This window comes from Choloepus didactylus, chromosome 2 (genome assembly GCF_015220235.1).
Source record: "Choloepus didactylus isolate mChoDid1 chromosome 2, mChoDid1.pri, whole genome shotgun sequence".
In the NCBI taxonomy this organism is placed as follows: Eukaryota; Metazoa; Chordata; class Mammalia; order Pilosa; family Megalonychidae; genus Choloepus; species Choloepus didactylus.
In genome coordinates, this window is record NC_051308.1 from 157,996,297 (window position 1) to 158,018,902 (window position 22,606).

Genomic DNA, 22,606 nt, shown 5'->3' on the forward strand with positions numbered 1-22,606 from the left:
CACAGTCTCTGCTACTCCTGGATCTGAGAAGATTCTCTCAGCTGCGGTTTGCATCCTGGCTACAAAATCCGCAAATGGTTCTGTGGGGCCTTGGTGTATATTGCTGAGTGAGGCCTGAGCCTCTCCCTTACCTGTTAGCTTTTTCCAGGCACCCACAAAACAGCGGAAGATCTGGGCGTAGACCTCTTGTGGGAAACCCGTTTGGTTCTGGGCATGGGCGCCTCTCCCCAACAGCATGTCAGCATTCCACCCGCCACGTCTCCCCGCCGCATTCCTTGTGGCCTGCTCTTCAGCTAACTCCTCAAACCATGCTTTCCAATCTATGAATCGGCCTGACGGCAAGCAAGCACGGGCTAGCTGAAAAATATCTGCGGGTGTATGATTTAGAGCAGAGAGGTTCTCGATCATGTTCAAGGTATAAGGGGCATTGGGGCCATACTGATGGACGGCCTGCCTCAATTCCCTCAATAGTTTGTAATCATATGATTCGTGCTGATTGCCACCTTGGGGATTGATAATAACCGGGTACATTTCTGAGACTGGCTGCGGCTCAAGTGGCTGGTAGCCACCCAGCATGCCAAAAGGTCTAAATGTTGTGAAAGGGTTCCATCTCCAGAAATGTCTCCCACCACTACCTAATGGCAAAGGGTCCTGAGGGCCTGTGTACTCGGGCGGGGGGTACGGCAAAGGTTGCCCCTCCCCTGACCGGCCCATCGGGGTTTCCGGGTCTGGCAGCAAAGGATAATTACATTTACTGGGCATGGCCACTAGAGGGAGCTCTCGGCGAGGTCCTTTGGTGGGACCGCCCAAGGCGTCCGTTGGGAGCTGGGGTGTCCCTGGGGGTGCAGCGGTAGACATTGGCGGGGCGGAAGGCCGCACGGGTGTGGCGGGAGGCTCCTCCCACTCAAGTAGCGGGGATGCTTCCGCCTCCTCGCCAGTATCGCTATCTGACTCTGAGTCAGAGTCACTGGACTCCGGCGGTTTGCCCTTATAGGAGCCGTCCGCTGACGAAACTGACTGGGTTTCTTGGAGCGCGCACCGTGCTTCTTGCAAGGCAGAGGACGGGCTTAGGCCGGCAGCCGATTCTAGTTCAAGGACCGCATGGACGGTCTCCCATATGGGTACTAGAATCGGGTCCATACACACGCCCGTCTGGCGCGCTCGGTCTATGTCGCGACCGAGCTTCATCCAAGAGGGTAGGCTAAGGCTGCCGGTGCAGGCAAACCAAGGGGCAAAAGTATCAACATCATCAAGAAAACGCTGAAGGGAGCTTTTCCTGACCGAGATACCCCGTTGTTTCAAAAGGTTCTTTAAGGGAGCTAAGAGAGGTGAACTTCCGGACTGCCCCATGATTGCAGTCGGCACTATACTTCAGTCACTTGGAGAGCTCTTCCGAGTCCCCCGGGGTCACCTGAAAACCCACGGGCCCTAACTATCATGTAATAAGACGCACTCACCTTCTCGCGTTGATCAGGCGCGGGAAGTCCGCCGTAAGCTCGATGCGCAGCGCTGCTCTCCTCACAGAGGGACCGTCGAGAGCGAGGCAGGAGGAGGAGCGTTCCCCGTACGGGCCACCACTTGTCCGGCGCCGCCCCGCTCGACCCCTGTTCCCCGGCCGGCGAGGGGAGAAACAAGGGATGAGAGAGAGAGAGATGCAGACCACGCAAACTGACCTGGCTGGAAGTCACGACTCGAGCCACACGGCGGTTGCGAGAGCAAGTCTTTTACTGAAGCTAGATAAGCATTCTCTGTTACAGGTTTCCACGCGGGGCAGAGTGCCTCGCGGGAGAGCAGCCTCGATGTGGCCGTCAGGTACGGCTCCTAGTGGGCTGTCTCCCCGAGGTTCGCTTGGGCAAACTCTTAAGTACTCTACTCATAACCAATGATCTAGCGCCGCGCATATGCACTCAATTGGCAGATAGGAATAGTGAGTGTGCATGTCATAAGCGGAAGCAGGATATGGGCGCCATCTTGGCTCATTCGATGGGCGGGGGGACTTTGGAGCAGGTTTACAGCGCATGCGCTATGCCCGTCCCGGGAGACGGCTCTCCACACCTCATCAGCCCCAGCAATGTCCTAGTCTTGGGATGCACTTGTGGTGTCCTCAGAGCATTTGCTCAGGCCCAGTCCTTCCTTCCTAAACTGGAAGCCACTCCCAGGGCAGGATCATCTGGAGTGTTCACAAAGTCCCTGAGCGTATGCCTTGGAATTTCATCACATGTTGCCTGTAGGTAAAACACAGGGATGTCTCAGAACTGGCCACTTTTTCCTCCAGCTGCTTATGGTGAAGTTATAGTTCACAACCACTTTGAATAAAATTTGTTGTTCAACACAGTATTTGGTACCTGGCAGATAGTTAATAAAAGTTTTGGAATAAATCACTAAGCAACTAATTGTTGCTTAATGCTCCACCTATTAAAATCCACTTGCCCAGCCTAAATATGCCTCTTTCCTGTTATCAGTCAGAAATGGCTTCTTTTTCCCACCACTTGCATTCTTATAAATGCTACTTTTCATTGAGGGCTTATTAATTATTGGAGGTCATACTGCTAATAAGTGGCAAATCCAGAATCCAGCCTAGGTCTGTCAGATGCCAAACATCCTCATTGTTAACCATGATGATATGCCACCTTATTTTTGTTGCACCAAAACTGTATCACGGACACTATATTTATAGGCTGCCTTGTATTTCACAGCAGGAAGCAGGATGATATACTTAGAAACCTGGAAGCAGAGGTGGGGATAGAGGATTTATTGGGGAGGCAAAATTATTGCAAGGTAGAGGATGAGCTATTTTCTTGAAAATATGCCCAACCTTCATTACAATCTGACCCTGAGATTTAGCAGAGAAGAGGAAATGAGTTTGCTTATGTATGAAATGTGACATATTAGCAAGAAAGCAGGATTGAGAACTGTAGCACCTGCCACAAACCAGTTCTACGATTGACATTTGTATGTGGCCCCTTTGACACAGATGATTTGACCTGGGGACATTAAGATATGGCCTGAAAAGCAAAATATTAAACTTTCAGCTTTTAAAAATTCCTAAAATTCTTACTCCACATCTGAGTATCATCCAATGTTAGCTCTTCATTTCATTGCCAACCCCTACTACTGGCACATAATACATGCAACTTTTTGTTGAATAAATGAATAAGTGAATGAATATCAAAGGTGGAAGAAGGTCATGGTTGCAAGTGTCGGAAATGAGATGATGGTCAAGGCCCAGGGAAAGGGTCAGATAAATGGTAAGGGTCATGAAAGATAGCTCAAGAATCAGAGATGTCTACCACCAACATTTGGTAATCAAAACCCATAACAGAAGTAGAGATGTCAAAATATCAATATCTGTTAAATCTTGGTAGTGAGTTTAGGGTATTTGTAATTTTATTCTTCATGTTTGATGTGTTTGAAATATTTTCTTTTAAAAAGAACAACAGTGTAACAGCAACCTCGAAATGGCTAGATCAAAGGGCTTCAGCAAACTGGCAACAATCAAACCCCTGCTTTGATGGGTTCTGAATCCCCTCCTTCATGAGCAGAGCTACTTTGGTTCATTCCCACACACCCCTTTTAGAGAGAACCTGTGGAAATATATCTGAAAAGCCATAAAATATTCATTTCCTTGGTTGAGAATATTCCCTGAGCATACTCCCTCCTCCCGAGAATTTAGGCAAAGAAAACGATAATTCAAAAGAGAAAAGCATGGGGAAAATGTAGACGAAAAATTTTGTAAGTTTTTTTATAACAATGGCAAATTGGGAATAATGTTAAGGTAACCATGAGGGAGTCCCCACCACTGCTCCCACCCTGGTGGAGCCACCCTCATGTCTGCGTGAATCCCTGAAGTGGTCTCCAGCTAGTCTCTGCTTCCACCCTTGCTTCTGCAGCCCACTCTCTATATAACCAGAGTCATCCTTCCAAACAGAAATCAAATTGCTTCCTCATTTTTAATGCATTTTTACTAAGATCTATTCACATACCATATGTTCTAGTTTGCTAATGCTGCTGGGATGCAAAACACCAGAAATGGATTGGCTTTTATAAAGGGGGTTTATTTGGCTACACAGTTACAGTCTTAAGGCCATAAAGTGTCCAAGGTAACACATCAACAATTGGGTACCTTCCCTGGAGGATGGCCAGTGGTGTCCAGAAAACCTCTGTTAGCTGGGAAGGCACGTGGCTGGCGTCTGCTCCAAAGTTCTGGTTTCAAAATGGCTTTCTCCCAGGATGTTCCTCTCTAGGCTGCAGTTCCTCAAAAATGTCACTCTTAGTTGCACTTGGGGTATTTGTCCTCTCTTAGCTTCTCCGGAGCAAGAGTCTGCTTTCAACAGCCGTCTTCAAACTGTCTCTCATCTGCAGCTCCTGTGCTTTCTTCAAAGTGTCCCTCTTGGCTGTAGCAGCTTGCTCCTTCTGTCTGATCTTATATAGTGCTCCAGTAATTCAATTCAGACCCACCCTGAATGGGGGGGCCAACACCTCCATGGAAATCATCCAATCAGAGCCATCACCCACAGTTGGGTGGGGCACATCTCTGCGGGTGACTGAGCTTGTACTTCGACTTACCAGGCCTGGGCCAGGGGACCTGATATCACCCCCTGGGGAGGGTAGTGGGTACGGGCGTTTAGTGCCCTCTGCAGCCCCCCCGAGCCTAGGGAGCGAGGTCAAGGCAGCTCCCTTTTCCTCACCCAAAATGCCACTGGCAGGGGAGGCTTGCCGGAGGGAACCGCCTTTCTCCCAACCGCCCTTACCCCATTTCCTTATCTTGCCCGCACACTCCCCTGTGCCAAGGCAACTCCTGCCACCGCCAGCGCGCATGCACCGTGGCCAGAACAACTCCCGCCCGCTGCAACGGCTCCTGCGTCCTCTCAGAACCAATCCTAGCCCCTCTCCCTTCAGTATTGCCATTTAAGGCTACTTCACCTCCTTTCCAGCCCTGCCCTTCTTACCAGCCTATATAACCTGTGATCACCCCTGAATAAAGCCTCTTTGGCGCATACTCTTACTGGATGAAGAGTGTCTTGTCCTTATCGCCGCCCTCCACACCTTGTACGCCCCCCGCCGAGGACTTGGCCAAGTCCTCTGCCTCGCCCTCGCCTCTGGGAAAGAGCCCCCGCCGCCGGTACCCTTTAAGCAGCCCCGAGAGCTGAGGGCTCAGCTACCGGCCGCCCCTCCCCCCAGAAGCAGTAACCCCGACCGCACATCTCCATGGAAACACTCAAAGAATTACAATCTAATTAACACTGATAGGTCTGCCCACACAAGACTACTTCAAAGATAATGGCATTTGGGGGGGACATAATACATTCAAACAGGCACATTCCACCCCCTGGACCCCAAAATGACATTACCTTTCTTTCCATAAACAAAATAGATTCATTCCACAACAATATCACAGAAACTTAAATCATTTCAGTAACAATAGATAAGTACAAGATCCCATGAAAATCAACTGTAGGCATGGTCAGTCCTAAGATATAATTTTCCTTTAGCTGTGGATCTGTGAACTTAGAACAAGTTATGTGCTTCCAATATACAAAGGAGGGACATTCATAGGATAAACATTCCCAACGCCATAGAGAGAAACAGTAAGGAAAGCAGGGTTAACAGGACCAAAACAGTTCCTAAAACCTGCAGGACAAACTCCATTAGATTTCAAAGTCTGAGAGTCATTAACAGAATGACGTTGCATCCCTGGGGCTTGAGAGAGTGGGAGTCTAACCCTTCCTAAGGGCCTTTGCGGCAGCTCTTTCCTTTCCAAACACTGGGTTGAGTGCTCCAACATATCGACACATTGGGGAGACCACCTTCTCGGCTCCACCCTCCTCAAACTTCGGGGCAGCTCCCAGATTCCCTTCCATCTCCGGGGCACACGCTCAAGCCCTTCAGAACAGTGGGGTGGCAGCCAGGATCTCCCCAATTCCCTAGGAATGTGCTCCACCCTCTTTGGGGCCTGGGGTGGCAAAATTCTTCCAGAGCATCGAGGTGGAAGGCCCACCCTCGCCCTCCGGGGCAAATTCACCCTTTCCATGCGTGTGGGCCACTCCGCTCTCCCAGCCCAAGGCCTCTTGAACCCAGACCTCAACCTCCACGGCTCTGTCTTTGAAGACATTTTTCCTTCAATTTGTTCCTTGTCTGTCCCCTCCAGTCCAGACTGGTAGCATCTCTTTCCATAAAGATCTCGCAAAAATTCTGTTGGCTTAGCATGAAGCACACAGGAGTCAAAGCTGTCAGACAATAGGACTTTCCACAAATCCTTTCTGCTTAACTCCATCTCCAATTTTGGCTTGTACTGAAATGGTGGCTGGGTTCCATGTTTGGTTAAATCCTCACACTGGGCTGTAGCTTCTGGGATTCCACCCCCTGGAAGCCCAGAATTTTTCAAACCATCAGCTTCTGGTTTCTTCGAACCCAAGAGTTCAGTTCTAAGTTTATCTCTCTCTGCTCACATTTTACTATAAGCTGCAAGGAGAAGCCAGGGTACATCCTCTACATGCAGTCTGTAGATCTCCTCAGCTAAGTATTCCAGGTTGTCATTTTCAAATTCTTCCTTCCATCTGACACCAGGACTCAATTTTGCCAAGTTCTCTGCCACTTTAAAACAGGTTTGCCTTCCTTCCAGTTTGCAACAACACATTTATCATTTCTGCTCAAGTGCTCATCATAAGTATCTTTAGAGTCCATATTTCCACAGTCTCTTCAAAGCAGTTTAGGCTTTTCTATCAAGCTCCTCACAATTCTTCAAGAAACTTCCCCTTATCCATTTAAAAAGCCACTCCAACATGTTTGGTATTTGCAAACTCAGAGCACCAGCACCCCACTTCTCTGGTGCCAAAATCTGTTCTAGTTTGCTAATGCTGCTGGAATGCAAAACACCAGAAATGGATTGGCTTTTATAAAGGGGGTTTATTTGGCTACACAGTTACAGTCTTAAGGCCATAAAGTGTCCAAGGTAACACATCAGCAATCGGGTACCTTCAACTGGAGGATGGCCAGTGGTGTCCGGAAAACCTTTGTTAGCTGGGAAGGCATGTGGCTGGCATCTGCTCCAAAGTTCTGGTTTCAAAATGGCTTTTTCCCAGGATGTTCCTCTCTAGGCTGCAGCTCCTCTTCTAAATGCCACTCTTGGTTGCTCTTGGGGCGTTTGTCCTCTCTCAGCTTCTCCAGAGCAAGAGTCTGCTTTCAACGGCCGTCTTCAAACTGTCTCTCATCTGCAGCTCCTGTGCTTTCTTCAAAGCATCCCTCTTGGCTGTAGCAGCTTGCTCCTTCTGTCTGATCTTATATAGTGCTCCAGTAATCAATTCAGACCCACCCTGAATGGGCGGGCTAACATCTCCATGGAAATCATACAATCAGAGCCATTACCCACAGTTGGGCAGGGCACATCTCCATGGAAACACTCAAAGAATTACAATCTAATTAACACTGATAGGTCTGCCCACACAAGACTATATCAAAGATAATGGTGTTTGGGGGAACATAATACATTCAAACCGGCACACCATACTATCAATTGTTCACAGTATCATCACATAGTTGTGCAATCATCACTACAATCAATTTTTTTAAATATTTTCATTACTCCAAAAAATAAGAATAAGAATAAAAATAAAAATAAAAGTAAAAAAGAACACCCAAAACATCTCATACTCCTTTTCCCTCCCTATTATTCATTTACTTTTCGTCCCCATTTTTTCTACTCATTTGTCCATACACTGGATAAAGGGAGTGGGAGCCACAAGGTTTTCACCATCACACAGTCACATCATATAAGCTATATAGTTATATGATCGTCTTCAAGAATCAAGGATACTGGGTTGCAGTTAAACAGTTTCAGGTATTTCCTTCTAGCTATTCTAGTACACTAAAAACTAAAAAGGGATTTCTATATAATGCATAAGAATAACCTCCAGAATGACCTGTCAACTCCATTTGAGATGTCTCAGCTACTGAAACTTTATTTTGTTTAATTTCTCTTCCCCTTTTTGGTCAGGAAGATTTTCTCAATCCCATGATGCTGGGACCAGGCTCATCCCAGGGAATCATGTCCCACATTGCCAGGAAGATTTATACCCCTGAGAGTCATGTCCCACATAGCGGGAAGGGCAGTGAGTTTACCTGCTAAGTTGGTTTAGAAAGAGAGGCCACATCTGAGCAACAAAAGAGGTTCTCTGGGGGTGACTTTTAGGCACAATTGTAAGTAGGCTTAGCCTCTCCTTTGCAGTAACAAGCTGCATAGGGGCAAGTCCCCAGTGCTTGCGAGAATACCAGGAATTCCCCAGGTGGGGAAGTTTAATATTTACACATTTTCCCCCAGTTCCCAAGGGGGCTTTGCAAATACATTTTTATTCTCTGCCCAAATTACTCCGGGATGTATCAGGGCTTCACATTAACCTGTACAGACCAACCAGATCTCACCCGCTATTCAAGATTCCATGTAATTATGGTGTTTAAATAAACTGACAATACAAGTTAAATTATCTAGTGTGCTACAGAAAGTATAGATTTTGCACCAAATAAACATCTCTTCCTTTGGTCTCACACTGAAGTCGAGGTTTTAAAACACAGTCAATGTCATCCTTTTCCCTTTAGTCTGGTTTACCTTAGTTCTAATCAAGTCCATTTCATTCATATCTCTAATTGAAGTCTGATCTCTTTTTCAACTTTTTTAACATTTGCTGTATGGGGTAATGCTGACATTCATAGCTGCCGAACTCTAGCTCTGAGTCTCAGGTGTCACAGAGATACCTGAAGTTCAGGAACTGACCAGGTTATACACAAACAGCTCATCAACTCAGAATTTAGAAATAGCCATTACAACTCAGGAATAGATGTGACTGGTGTAAGAGCTTACAATCTAGGAAACTTTATCATAAGCCTTCCCCTCATAACCAATGCTCTCAAATCCAGTTCTCAGAGTTTTCACATTATAGTTAGTCTATATTAGTGAGGCATTATAATGTTTGTCTTTTTGATTCTAGCTTATTTCACTCGACATACTATCCTCAAGGTCCATTCACTTAGGTGCATACCTCAGGACTTCATTCCTTCTTGCTGCCACTTGGTATTCCATTGTACATATACACTACAGTTCACCATTCTGTTTATCAGCTGATATACCCTTAGGCCATCCCCATCAATTGTGAATCGTAAATATGGCTGCCATAGACACCAGTGTGCAATGTCCACTCATGTCCCTGCTCTCAGTTCTTCCAAGTATATACGCAATAATGGGGTTCCAGGACCATATGGCGACCCAGCACTTGCTTCCTATGGAACCACCACACTGCCCTCCAGTTGGGCTGCACCATTCTACTTCCCTACCAGCTTCTTCATTTCTCTTCAAATTTCTTTTTATAAGCCTCACAGTTAGCACCCTCTTCCAAGCCACCACCTCTACGACCTGGATTACGGTATGAGACCCCAACTGGTCTCCCTATTCCACCCTCCTTTTTGACACAAATCATAAATCAGATCACACCACTCTTCTGCTCAGAACCCTCCAGCACTTCCTGTCTGACTCAGAGTAAAACCATATGACTCAGCAAAGTTGGAGAAAACTCTCCAAAGGCACACAGGGATCTCCTCTTCTACTCTGCCGTCTCTCCAACCCATCCACCCCAGTACCTTTCATTGGCTGTTCCTTCTATTCATAAGGCTCTTTCTCCAGACATCCACTCCCTTACCTCCTTCAAGTCCTAATTAAAATCTCAACCTTTTCAGTGAGGTCTTCATTGGCCACTGAGATAGTTTGGAGCTATGTACCCTAGAAAAACATGTTCTTAAACTTAATCCATTCTTGTGGGTGTGAACCCATTGTAATTAGGACCTTTTGATGAGGTTACAAAAGTTAAGATGTGGTCCAACTCACAGGATGGGTCTTAATCCTGTTACTGGAGTCCTTTATAAGCAGAATGAAATTCAGACAGAGAATGTCATAGGAAGCAAAAAAATTGAAAGTCAAAAGAACGGGAGAAAAGGAAAAGGCCAGGAGAGGCCACTGTGTGACAGAGGAGCCCAGGGATATCATGGGCAGCCAGCCCCAGAGACTTCAGGAAGAAAGCACTGCCTTGATAATGCCTTGATTTGGACATTTCCTAGCCTCAAACTGAGAGTTAATAAATCCCATTATTTAAGCCAACCCATTGCATGGTATTTGCTTGAGCAGCCAAGAGGAACTAGAACAGCCATACTTGTAAACTTACCCTCCCACTTCATAAAGCCTCATCCTGCTTCCCTGTTTTATTTTTTTCTCTTAGTGTTTATTATCTTCTAATATGCTAAATAATTTACATAAAAATTTTCAAATGTTTATCTCCCCTGCACCCAAACACTCATACGCTAGAATATAAACTCCATGAGGAAAGGTATTTTTATCTGTTTGGTGTACAGCTGTATCCCCAGCACCTAGCACAGTATCACGGTACACAGTTGGCATTCCATAAATAATTTTTAAATCAGAGAACAAGTGGTTAAGTCAATTGGGTTAGGCCAAGATGATGGAAGATTAAGCACTCAGAAAATATTGTACTCGTATTTTGTATCAATGTGGAAAAAGACATATGACATAATGTTAATGTAAAAAAGCAGAATCCTTGAGTTGTGAAATGCGTTGGTGTGGTTTGGCAACACTGTTCTTTCCTGGTTCTTTTGCTTCCCCTTCCCTTAAACATTACTAGAGTTCCCAAGTTTGTCCTTGGTCCTCTTCTCATTTTGATCTACCCTTGTTGACTTCAAATACCATCCAACTATCCGTGTCTGGCTTAGGCCTCCATTCTCAGCTTCCCATTCACATTTCTCAGGCTGTTTTGCATAGCCCTCTACTCCTAATTGGAACATACCATTCTGGGAATAGAGGCCTGCTCATCAGTTTCCCCCATTAAAATGTAAGAACTCTTACAGGACAAGTTGCCTGGAATATATTAGTAAATACTCAATAAATATTTAAGTAACACAAGATAATACTAACAAAGGGCTTATCATGTGCCAGGTACTTCTAAGAGCCTTACATATATCATTTAATTCTCACAGCAGAGAATTATACCTACCATGAGGTAGGTATAACTCCATTCCAAACATTAATAAATGAAGAAAAATGTTTATATATGAACAGCAGCCGAAAAGTATGCAAACGTTAAATTAGGTTTTAAATTGTTGGGACTGTAGGTGGTTTCTTTTTTTTCCAAAAATTTATTTAATATTGCAGTTACGCTGTGTGTGTGTGTGTGTGTGTGTGTGTGTTTAGTATCAACTTAAAAACTTGAATAGGCAAACACAGCGACAGGAAATTGTAGAGCAGGTCTGGGAACAAGGGAGGAACCCAAAGGTACTAACAAACCTTGACCCTACTCGACCAGAGTGAATCGTCTGCGACGGTGGGGAGTGCCAGCCGGCTGAGCAGCAATGGGTTCCACCCTCGGAAACGATTCCTTATCGGGAGGCCAGCCGGGCACCACATGCAAACGACCTGCGGAGGCGTGGCTTGAGGTGACGCCCACTGCGGGCAGAGCCACTTCTGAAAGGCTGCGGTGGGAGGCTTGGACTGATTGGCTGCCGCAATGTCGGGGCGGGTTCTGCTGACAGACCAGCCTCCCTAAGGGGCGGTGCCTGCTCTTGACCAGCCCCTGGAGAGGGAAGGAGCCTGGCTCTGAGCTCCGCGTCGCGATGCGTAAGGTCTGAGGCGCCGTGGGCCCCAGAGGCGGAGCCGGAAGCACTACGGTTTGACCCCCGAGTCACTGTTTTCGAAGGGGCGGCTTTCTTCCTCCGGACCGGCTCCGCCTCCCCTTGCCACCCCCCATTCTGGAGGAGAGCGAAGCCCCCAGGTCTGGCAGGGGCGGCGCAGGCCAAGCTCCTGGACCCGGAAGAAGCGCTATCTCCCGCCTCCGCCATGGATCCCATCCCGCTGTCCCTCACCGAGGAGGATCTGACTGAAGTGAAGAAAGACGTGAGTAGCACAACCTTGCCTAGGTGCCGCCGAAGTCCGCGGGTGGGCGGGGGCGGGCTGCAGCCCTGTGGGAGAGGGAAGCAGAAATTCGGAATCCGAGAAGAGCCTTTGGGTGGGAGGAGCGGAAGGTCTAGGCACGGAAGGATCGCGACGAGCCCTGCCACCGAAGGACCTTGGAGGAAGTGATCCCCGGTGATTTGTTAATCCACGTTTTAAAATCGCTAAACGTAGGATTTAGGTTTCTGAAACCTTGTCCAGTAGAGCGTTTCTTTGTAATCAACTTCTTACCCATTCATCCCCACGTGATTTTACCTCCCCCTGTACTCGTGGAGCTACGTTGTTGGCAATCGATAGCTCAGGTTCATCGTTTTAAGTCATTACTTCCCAGGCTGATCTTCCAACCTAGAGCAAAAGCTGGACCAGATAAAGAATCCCAAGCAGTGGAGCAAACATGTGAAACTTTTGCAAAGGGAATTGAGGGAAGCTCAACAGCTGAAAGCACAACCTGGAATTCCCCTAGTAAGCAAACGCCCACATATTTAAATTGAGGAGGGTATGAATACATGTAGCAGAGAATTAATTTACAGGTAAACGTTGGAAATATTCAGTAGCTAAATTATTCTCTTCTGCTTGGATGCTGCAGAGCTGCACAAACCTTAATACTTATTTGTAAAGAATGGCTTTGTTGAGGTGTGATTTCTGTTTCTTTTGTTTTTAGTTACTTGGTTTACCACATGAGAGCTGTAGGAGTACTCCTAAAATATTTTATACCAATTCAAATTAAAAACAAACTCAGCATGATGTGTGTTCAGATTTGACAAAGCAGTACTTTTACAAGATAATCTTTGTAAACTGTGAAGGAGAGAAACTTTTTTAATGTTCATCTACTTCAGCTCCCTTCCTCTTCCCTCCCCTGTGTTGTTTATTCCACTGTGCTCATATGGTATGACTCATTAGCAAAAGAAAGCTGGAAATTAAGCTATATGACTGGAACTTGTGCCTTAATTTTCTTATCAGAAATCAGAAGTGGGACACTTGATGTGTCAAAGTCCCATTCTTCTGCAAGGATATAAAAATGAAGATCATACCCTGCTTTATAATCTAGTTGAGATGAGACTGGGACATTGATGACTGCAGTGGATTTCCATTATTTGTGGTAGTTATGTTCTGTAACTAGGGGTTATGAACCCCTAGTTATTTAATACGGAACCTTTACTCCTGGGGAAATACAGGGTTAGGTTCCAGCCAATAGGTTCAATAGGAACTACTGAATTATATTTCTTTCCAAAGATCCCTTTGGTTGTTACATATTCCTCAAACCAGTCAATATATAACCTTGTTTTATATGTATTTCTCTTTAAAGACACCTTATTTCATGTATGTTGTTGATTCATGAACATTGAATTGACGGCCAACAGCACTGTAACCCATGCCTGAGCAAAGCATATCTAACAAATATATTTTCTCTGTAAGGCACTTCACAGCCTTATTGCACTTAGGAATGTTAGATAGCACATCAGTACTACACATGGGGCCATTTTAAACAGCAAAATCACCAACAAAAAGCACAAGAATGTGAAAAACTTGGCACTTAATAAACCATGAAAAGGGCAATTGTTTACAGTATAAGTTGAAACAAGAAGGTAGAGCATTATCTTGTTCAACCTCAGCTGGAAATGTGCACATCAAAGAACTTAATTTTTTTGCCACTCTGCACATGTCCATGAATGTCTGAGAAAGCTCCAGGAGTATTGATATAGGGGTTACAAATAAAATTTAATGAGTAGACGAATTCACAAATGTGTAGTCCACAAATAATGAGGACCATACTGTAGAATAAATGAGAATTATCTTAAGATGGATGCCAGTAAAACTGTGAACTTCAAAAGCTGAGCTTACAGAGTTCCATATGATATGCCATACAATTTACAGTGTTCCCATTTAATCTTTACAAGAACCTCTAAGGGAGATATTGTTACTCTCATTTTACAGTTGATGACTGAGTGGAAGGAGATGAGACCTGTATATAAATACACATGTGAAGAGTGATTCTGTACCTTTATTTTTTCTGTCATTCCCCATGTTTAGTGGGAACCTACTGAAGAATTCTATTTTCTTTTTAAAGATCCCTCATCTTGTTGGGTGGGCAAAGAGGAGCAAGAGTGAAAACAGGGAAACAAGTAATGAGACTCTTGGAATTTATACAGATGAGAGATGATGGTGATTTGGATCAGGGTGAAGGCAGTGAAGAAGAATAGAGTAGGAGAACTCCAGATGCATTTTTGAAACAAATGGTAAGACTTGATGATTGGTTGAATGTGGGAGTTGTGGAAGAGAATGGAATCAGATTAGTAAATAGAAATGTTAAATCAGCAATTAGGTCTACAAGTCTGGAGGTCAGAGGAGAGATATGAGTTTGAAGTATAAATGGGTGTTGTCAGCATATAGATGTGAGGTTGAATGCCTTTACCCAGGAAGTTGCGAGTTAGAAGAAAAAAGGGAGATCATAGAAGAGTTTTCAAAAATGATTAAGAAGTAATAGCCACAGAGATGGGAAGAAAGCCAGGAAACAGTGATATTCATATAAGCCCAGAGAAGAGCATTTCAAGGAGGGAGTGATTAACTGTGATCATTCTGATGAGAAGTCAAGAAAGATGACAACTGAAAAGTATCAGATGTGGCAAAAAAAAAAAAAAAAAAATCCTGTCATTGGTGACTTTGAGAAGAGTATTGGGGCAGAATGAAAATGTCTGGGAATTAACTGGGAAATAAGATAGAGGAAGTGGAATCCTTGTATAGATAAGTAAAACAATTGATGTATGCACAGGACAGAGAGTGGTATCTACCTCATCCTTATCCTGGGGAGTTTAGGTATAGCTTCCTGAAAGATATGGCCATTGTACCGAATCTTCCAGGATGAATAGGGGTTTGGATATTAGAAGAGAAAGCAACACAAAGTTAACATACCATAAAGAAATGTAGAGTGACAAACAGCAGTTTTAGGAGAAGCATAAAGTTCCAGGACAGAACTCAAGATTAAGCTAGAGAGACAAGGAGGAGCCATATTATGGAGAGGCTCATCTGCCATAATAAAAGAGCTATTATTTATTGAGCACTTACTGTGTACAGAGACTGTACCAAGCCTTTTATAAGTACTGTGCCATTTAATCTTAGAGATCATGTGAGGTAATTATTTATCATCATTTTATCAGTAAGGAACCTGAAGCTTAGGGTAACTTAACTTGCGTTGGCTCTCACAGGAGTATGTGGCAGATCCAAGGTTTGAACTGAGGTGGTTCTGACTGCAGAGCCGTGCTGTTAACTTCTCTGTTCTGCCATGGTTGCAGAACTTTATCTATTAAGTCAGGGGTCATCTCCAGGAACAGTGTTTTAATTTTTTTAAGTAATTAACATTTAAACATCAGGAGAATTCACGTAACACTCCAAATTTCTAATTTCTCTTGAAAAATGGAAAGATCTGGTAGATGTGTGAAGGAGAAATTTGGATGAGAGAAATAGAAAGTATAGTTAGAAGGCAGTTGGTGTTCATCCACATGAGATATGATGAGGACCTGAACTAGGACAATGCTAATAATAGAAATGATGTAGAGATTGGCAGAATTTGTGAGTGGGTGATTAGATGTGGCAAGGAAAAGTCATAGGTTTATAGTATGGATGAATGGATAGATCGCCAAGGTGAGATGAGAAATTGGAAGAAAAGAGGAATATAAGTTGTTTTTAGACATGTTAAATTTGAAGTAGTTTTAGAATGTCTGTATGGAGAAGGCTGTCAGTCTCCATCACAGGCATAATTTTTCGGAATCATCAGCATATAGGTAGTAAACAATGAAGATGGAATTTTTCAGGGAGTCCATCTTTTCAATCTAATCTTCTGTTTTCATCCCCACAGTTTAAATGCATACTCGTAATGTATCTTACCTGAGATAATAGGCAGTCTTCTCACTGGTCTTCTTTGGCCCTAATTTGCTCCCCCCATCATATCCAAAGTTATCTTAGTGCCTCCTGTTTATAAACCTTTGATGACTTCTTTTGGCTACAAGGAAGCCTGTTCTTCAGCATGTTATAAAAATCCTTCCATGATCCAATCCTAAGTTTTCCTTCTCAACCCCATTTTTTACCATCCTCTCACATGCACCGTGTGTTCCAGCTACCCCAAACTTCTCAGTATTGCTCTACTGTGCAGCTTCATGCCTCTAGCTCAAGCATAACCTCTGTAAATTTCCCAGGTCCTGTAGGTAGAGTTACTTGTACTTGATCTACAGTCTTATTTGTGGGTCATAACAAATTTTCTTAAAATTATTAGCTTGTGTGTGATACGTATTCCCCAACTAGACCATGAGCCCTTTGCATGCCGTTTTATTCATCTGTGTATACCGATTGCTCAGCACTTGGCATATTAGGTATTTGGACATGTGGAATTTTGTTGTGTGAAGAAGTCAATGAATGTGGGAGTACAGTGGACTGAGAAAACAATCTACAGGAACCTTTCACCCAGCTTACTTTCCTATCACTACAAACCAGGGTACCTTTAAGATCTTCCATTGCTGTTAGCTCATTATTATAAAAGTGAGTTAAACTAAACATCAACATCACTAACATTTATTGGTCACTCACTGTATACGTGGCACTTTTCTAAGAACTCTGCATGAATTAATTTATTTATTCCTCATTAAAATCAAATGAGGAAAACCAAGGCACAGAAGAGTTATGTAATTTGCCCAGTATCACATATCTAGCAAATGGAGGCGCTACAATTAAAATCACTGGCATCAAATTATTAATGCCATTTTTAGGACCCATGGTTTTTCTACTAATTAAGCCTCCTTAGCCTCCTTAGCCACTTCTTAGGTCTAGGTCCATTTTCTGTGGTCCCCTTTTCTTCGTTTCTTCAGTTTCTTCTAATGTTCATAATTCCTTTAAGTGTTTCTCCCCTTTACCACCCTCACTCCCTCTACTTCCCTTCCACAAAGACTGACTCACTGAATTAGAGTATATCTTTCCAGCTGTCCTCCAAAACAGACTCATTATGCATCCTTTTAGTTTAGTGTTTTGTTTTGGGAAAATGGAATAATTAATAGTACATAGGAGAAAACATTAAACTTTGAGAACTCTCACTGAGTTATCCTCTCTGGTCCCAACTAACCCTGTACTCCTTGTTAAATGGTAAAAAGCATGGTAGCCTTTGTGCTCATTTTACCTAGGCCCTCTAGATTTGGCTAGCCATCCTTGCAACAGCCTGGGTTTGGTTTATAGGTGTGAAGGTGAAATAAGAGCAGAACAGAAGCTGTGAGGACTGTCTAGTCTGGAAACTACTTGGGTCTACCTCTGTCTTAATTAACTTGTATTTTAGAGGGCCAAGTCTCCTAGGTAAAGATGAGAGCAAAAGCAGCCATACCAGTTAGAGATTTCTAACTAATAAATAATCACCTATGTGATTTCCTTAGGTATTAAAAAATAACACTGAAGCATATTTTGTCTTTTAGGCTTTAGAAAATTTGCGTGTGTACCTGTGTGAAAAAATCATAGCTGAGAGACATTTTGATCATCTACGTGCAAAAAAAATTCTCAGCAGAGAAGACACTGAAGAAATTTCTTGCCGTACATCAAGTAGAAAAAGGGCTGGAAAATTGTTAGACTATTTGCAAGAAAACCCCAAAGGACTGGATACACTGGTTGAGTCTATTCGGCGAGAAAAAACACAGAACTTTCTGATACAGAAGATTACAGATGAAGTGCTTAAACTTAGAAATATAAAACTAGAACATCTGAAAGGTAAGCTATCTTAGGTATCCAAGAAATAAATTAACAATGCAAAACAAACCCCAAAAAAACAAGTTACGATTTTGATTCTATTCAAATATTTGTTTCAGAATTCTATTGGATTTCCTTTTTTTTTTCTTTTTTACTTGTATGATGTCATTACGTTGGAAAAGCAGAATGTCACTCTGTAGCCTGTATTCATTTAACAATACTGTTTATAAAAAATTGTGCTGTAACGAAATCCAGTATACATGGGGGATTGTTTCTAAGGTTAGCAGAATGTAAAATTTATCTAGCCAAAAGTAACCTCTGAAAATAGTGTACCTCTCACATAAGGAATTATTCTAGTTTTTTACCCCCAGTTGTCTTATGTTTATTTATAGGAATTATATTGGATAAAATAAACATAACTTTAAACACTAGAATCATACTCAGTCTAGCAAGATGTGCTGTGAGAGGCATGGGGACTGAGATTGATTAAGGGAAATAGCAAATGCAATTGTTCTACTTTCATCCTCACTCCACAGCCCACATTCACTGATTGGAATGCCATGTAGAATTGCCTACAGAATTTGAATTCAATTTTTCCTCCTTCCCTTGTCTCTCTCTTTCCAGAGCACATGAGTTAAGTGTGCACGTGATGTAGCTCTATTCCAACTATTCTAGGCACTGCCCTTAAGGGACTCACGATCTATAAGGACGTGCTAGGACCCAAGGGTACATTGGAAGTTTCCTCTTCAGCCATATTTAAGAAAATAGTTTCTATAGCTTGGGACAGAAATGCTGAATGTATTGTGAAGTTGGAAAACCATATAATTGTAATTTGTAGATGTTCTTTACTGACTTTACAGGTTTTAAAACATCTTAAGCAGGAAGCAATTTGGTATTCTTTAAAAATATTACTTTTATCTTTTACCTAAAATTTGTCAATTCAGGAGTTTCTGTGTCTGTAGACATTGAATATTTCCTAAGTCCAGCAAAAAGTTAAATTGTGTTGTGTTTATTCTTTCAATCCTGGGGCTAATTGTTGGTTATACCCTTTAGATATGATAAAATTCTTTGGGAACAACTACTGTCAGTTAAGTAAACAATTAGATTGAGAACAAGGGCATGGTTTAGTGTGAAGAGGAGATCTGAATTCTAGTTCTCACTTTCCCACGAAGTAGTCCTGGAATGTTAACTGTTCTTGACCTTAGTTGCTCATCTCTAAATAGTCAGAGTCTAGACAGTGAGATGACTGCTAAAATTTCTTCCAGTTCAAACACTATGATTCAAGTATCAGTAAATGGCATTAATAAACTATTAGAATTTTAGCATGTCCTGTGTTAATTTTATTTTTATTGGATAATACTTTTGTGCCAGAATGATAAAGATATTTATTAGTTGAGAAAGCTATTTCTTTTATGAATAATTTTAGGACCTACTTAATTTTTTCCAGGCCCTTCAATAGTTAAGCATATACATATACAAATAAAGTGTGAACTGTAGCATGTCTTTTAACTTCCTTGAGACCCTTTCTTTATCTGGAAAATGTAAATAATAGTATATATAATTCATGGTTGTTAAGAAAAGTAAATGCGATTTGAAGTGGCTTAAGACAATTTATAAATTACTGTTTAAACTTTGGTTGTGTAGTGACTACATTGTAATTTTGAAAAGACACAAGATGGGCATGGACTCAATTTTTTTGGTTTTTCAGTTACATCTGAATACTTTTATTTTAGGACTAAAATGTAGCAGCTGTGACCCTTTTCCAGATGGAGCTTCAAGCAACCTCTCTAGATCAAATTCAGACAAGAGCAATTTCTCTGAAAAACTCAGGGCATCCACTGTTATATACCATCCAGAAGGAGAATCCAGCACGGCCCCTTTTTTTTCTACTGATTCATCTTTGAATTTACCTGTTCTAGAAGTAGGCAGAACTGAAAACACCATCTTTTCTTCAACTACACTTCCTAGACCTGGGGACCCTGGGGCTCCTCCTTTGCCACCAGAGCTGCAGTTAGAAGAAGAAGGAACTTGTGTAAACTCGAGTGAGATGTTTCTTCCCTTAAGATCACGTGCTCTTTTGCCACAGTGACTGTTCTTTTGCTTTTTAATTTTTTTTAATAACAGCAAAAAATGTTTTACAGGATATGAATTTTTATGGAGTCTCCATAATGACTTCTTATCATTTAATACATGTATTTTAAACACATTAGCATACTTTGTAAATAGAATGTTTTAGAATAAAAGAAGCATCTTTTAGGGTAGCTATATGTAAATCATGTTGATCATATACTTTTAGTATTTTCTACTTTTTCATTTTTGGAGTATTTTAATGTTTTCAATGTATGTTTTTAAATTTTTTATGTTTAATACTAATTTTAATAGGGAACATTTCTCTATATGAGTTTAGACTCTTAGGCTGAAGTATTTCTTCTCAGTACATTTGTGCTAGAAATTTTCAGGGCCTAACAGTCCTTTCCAGCCACTGAGTAGTAAAGTTTCAGGATTAAGCTCTTGTTCCTCTTTAGTAAGAAAGCCAGTCACTGACTGGGAAAACTGCGTGTAAACAGAAAAGAACACCTTTCCCACTTGATCAGATTTATAGGCATTTACAGAGTACCCTTCTGATGCTGAAAGAGCGCCTACCTGGTATTGTCTGAGCTACCTAAGATCTCAGTTTGCCAAAATTTATTTGTAACAAATCTTACTAATAAATAGTAGTTTCTTAAGATTTTCAAATTCTTTGTCATTTTCATTCCTCAAGAAAAATATCTTGGTATAAATTTCAGTTATTACATGTAATTTGAGATTTTAAAAATATTTTTTCTGTATTTTTCATTCTGTTTTAATGAGGACAGCTGTACAGTTGAAATAACTAGAACAAATTGGGTGTTTTTTGGATGACAGTTCTGTTTTTAATACTATTTGGAACAAGCAGGCCATTACCTAGACTTTGTCTTTTTTGTTATATATAAAATTTAACTAATTTTACACATGTATAAATCTTAAGCTATTCTTGTTTTCATTTAAATTATAATTCTACCTGTTTCCTAATATCTGTCTCATGTATGTTTCTCCTATTAGTTGCAAATAGAAGACATGGAAATTTGTCAATGAAAATAAAGTAAAATTTGCCCTTAAAATTTTTTTTAAATGTTGTAATAATGTTTTGGAAGTTTCAAATTTTTCAATAAGAAATCGAGTATCTAAATCACACTTTTTTTATGTGTACCAGTTTCTGTAGAAAATATTACTTCCGGGTTGTGAGATTGAGTTGCATTTCTGAATAGACTGAACTTATCAGTCATGAGGAAGATTGGTATATTGGCTATAAAAAACATTCTAATGGCGGTAAGATTTTTATAGTATAATCATTATGAAGGATTATGAAGAAACATGTTTCATTTCCAGCTTAGCATAAAAAAATAATGATTACATTTAAAGAAATCTCTTTACGAACAGAAGCAGGCTTTTCGTTGCATTAATTAAAATAAAATTCAATTTTTTTTAAATTTTAAATATAAAATTTTAATAGGACAGAGTCAAAGACTATAATGAAGAAATACTCAATAGCACCTATATTTATGGGTTAGTTTATAACACTAAGTTTTCTTTCAGACTGTCTGCTAATGATATTCACAAAATTGAGGTTTTAATAAACTTGGGATTTTGGGTTTTCTGAATCCTATAAAGTCCATTTTTTTTTTCTTTAAACACTGAAAACTAATCATTGCCAATAAGGCAGAAATTAGGATGACTTGACATAATACAATACAGTTGGTTACTATGTTGGTTACTGCAACAGTGAAAAAGTTACTTTTCACAGGTACCTAATTATCACTTAATATAAAAGCAACTCCTTTGAGTTCTCTTTTCAAAAGGCAGTTCATCTTTGGTCAACATGATCGTGGTGCAAGATCAAACACTGGCAAATTAGGATCAGATTCAGGATAATGGCAGTTACATTTTTAAAAAAAAATCTTTTTGATTTTTTGGTTTCTGGGAGGGCTATTTTGGATAAACAAGTTCTTGATTTTAATTAAGTCTAATTTATCAATCTTTTCTTTTTTTGCATTAAAACAAAATTTTATTTTAAATGGTATTGCAAACTTTGTTAACATTCCTGTAAGCCTTCCTCTTTTTTTTTTTTATGGTGGCTTTACTTTTTTATTTTTTATTTTTTTGTGAAACAAAACATATATACAGAACAGTAGAACAGTGATAACTTTCAAAGTACGGTTTAACAAGTAGCAAATTTCAAAGAATGTTATGGGTTACAGTTCCACAATTTCAGTTATTTCCTTCTTGTGAAATAATACAGAAAGGTGATGACTTTCAAAGTATAATAAAAGTCTCCTGTTTAAGAAATGTCATAATGATGTTATCCTATGTTTTCTTCATATTTAACTCTATAATCCAATTCAAAGTAATTTTTATGTAAGCATTGTAAAAGGGAGTGATAAGTTTCAGGCTCTGGCCATATCTTATATCACTGGCTAAACCTAGTAACTATTGGCTTTGACAAAAAAAGCAAACCAAGAAGCTAATTAGATCTACAGTTGTCAAATAGGATCTTATGAAGGCTTGTTTTATTTAAATGTAGACAACACAGCAGATGATTTGTGTGCAGCTCCTGAAATCCTCCCCCTGCATTTACCATACTATTGAACTTAATCCTAACTGCAGAAGTTCCCAAACTTTATTGCCCACTAAAATCACCTAGTGAACTTTGAAAGATCCTAATGTCCAGGCTGCAGCCCATACCAATTGTGATAGTTAAGTTCATGTGTCAACTTGGCTTAATTATGGCATCTGGTTTTGGTCAAGAAAGTACAGGCTTGATTGTTATGGTGAAGATATTTTGTGAATTTACATCATTAGTTGATTGAATCT

General features: G+C 41.4%; 1 protein-coding gene across 1 annotated transcript; it reads left to right on the top strand.

Moving 5' to 3' along the window:
• The first annotated feature begins 11,592 nt into the window (after positions 1-11,592).
• On the top strand, positions 11,593-21,730 carry BCL10 (BCL10 immune signaling adaptor). The gene is made up of 3 exons (XM_037826743.1): positions 11,593-11,944; positions 17,449-17,737; positions 19,450-21,730. The coding sequence occupies exons 1-3, from the start codon at positions 11,888-11,890 to the stop codon at positions 19,803-19,805; spliced, it is 702 nt and encodes a 233-aa protein (XP_037682671.1). The 5' UTR covers positions 11,593-11,887; the 3' UTR covers positions 19,806-21,730.
• Positions 21,731-22,606: the final 876 nt, after the last annotated feature.

What these genes read in the sequence shown, in the direction of transcription:
- BCL10 (XM_037826743.1), top strand. Translation starts at nt 11,888, where the DNA reads ATGGATCCCATCCCGCTGTCCCTCACCGAGGAGGATCTGACTGAAGTG. An exon ending in TGACTGAAGTGAAGAAAGAC is followed by an intron (nt 11,945 to 17,448) that starts GTGAGTAGCACA and finishes TTTGTCTTTTAG; the next exon opens with GCTTTAGAAAATTTGCGTGT. An exon ending in AAAACTAGAACATCTGAAAG is followed by an intron (nt 17,738 to 19,449) that starts GTAAGCTATCTT and finishes CTTTTATTTTAG; the next exon opens with GACTAAAATGTAGCAGCTGT.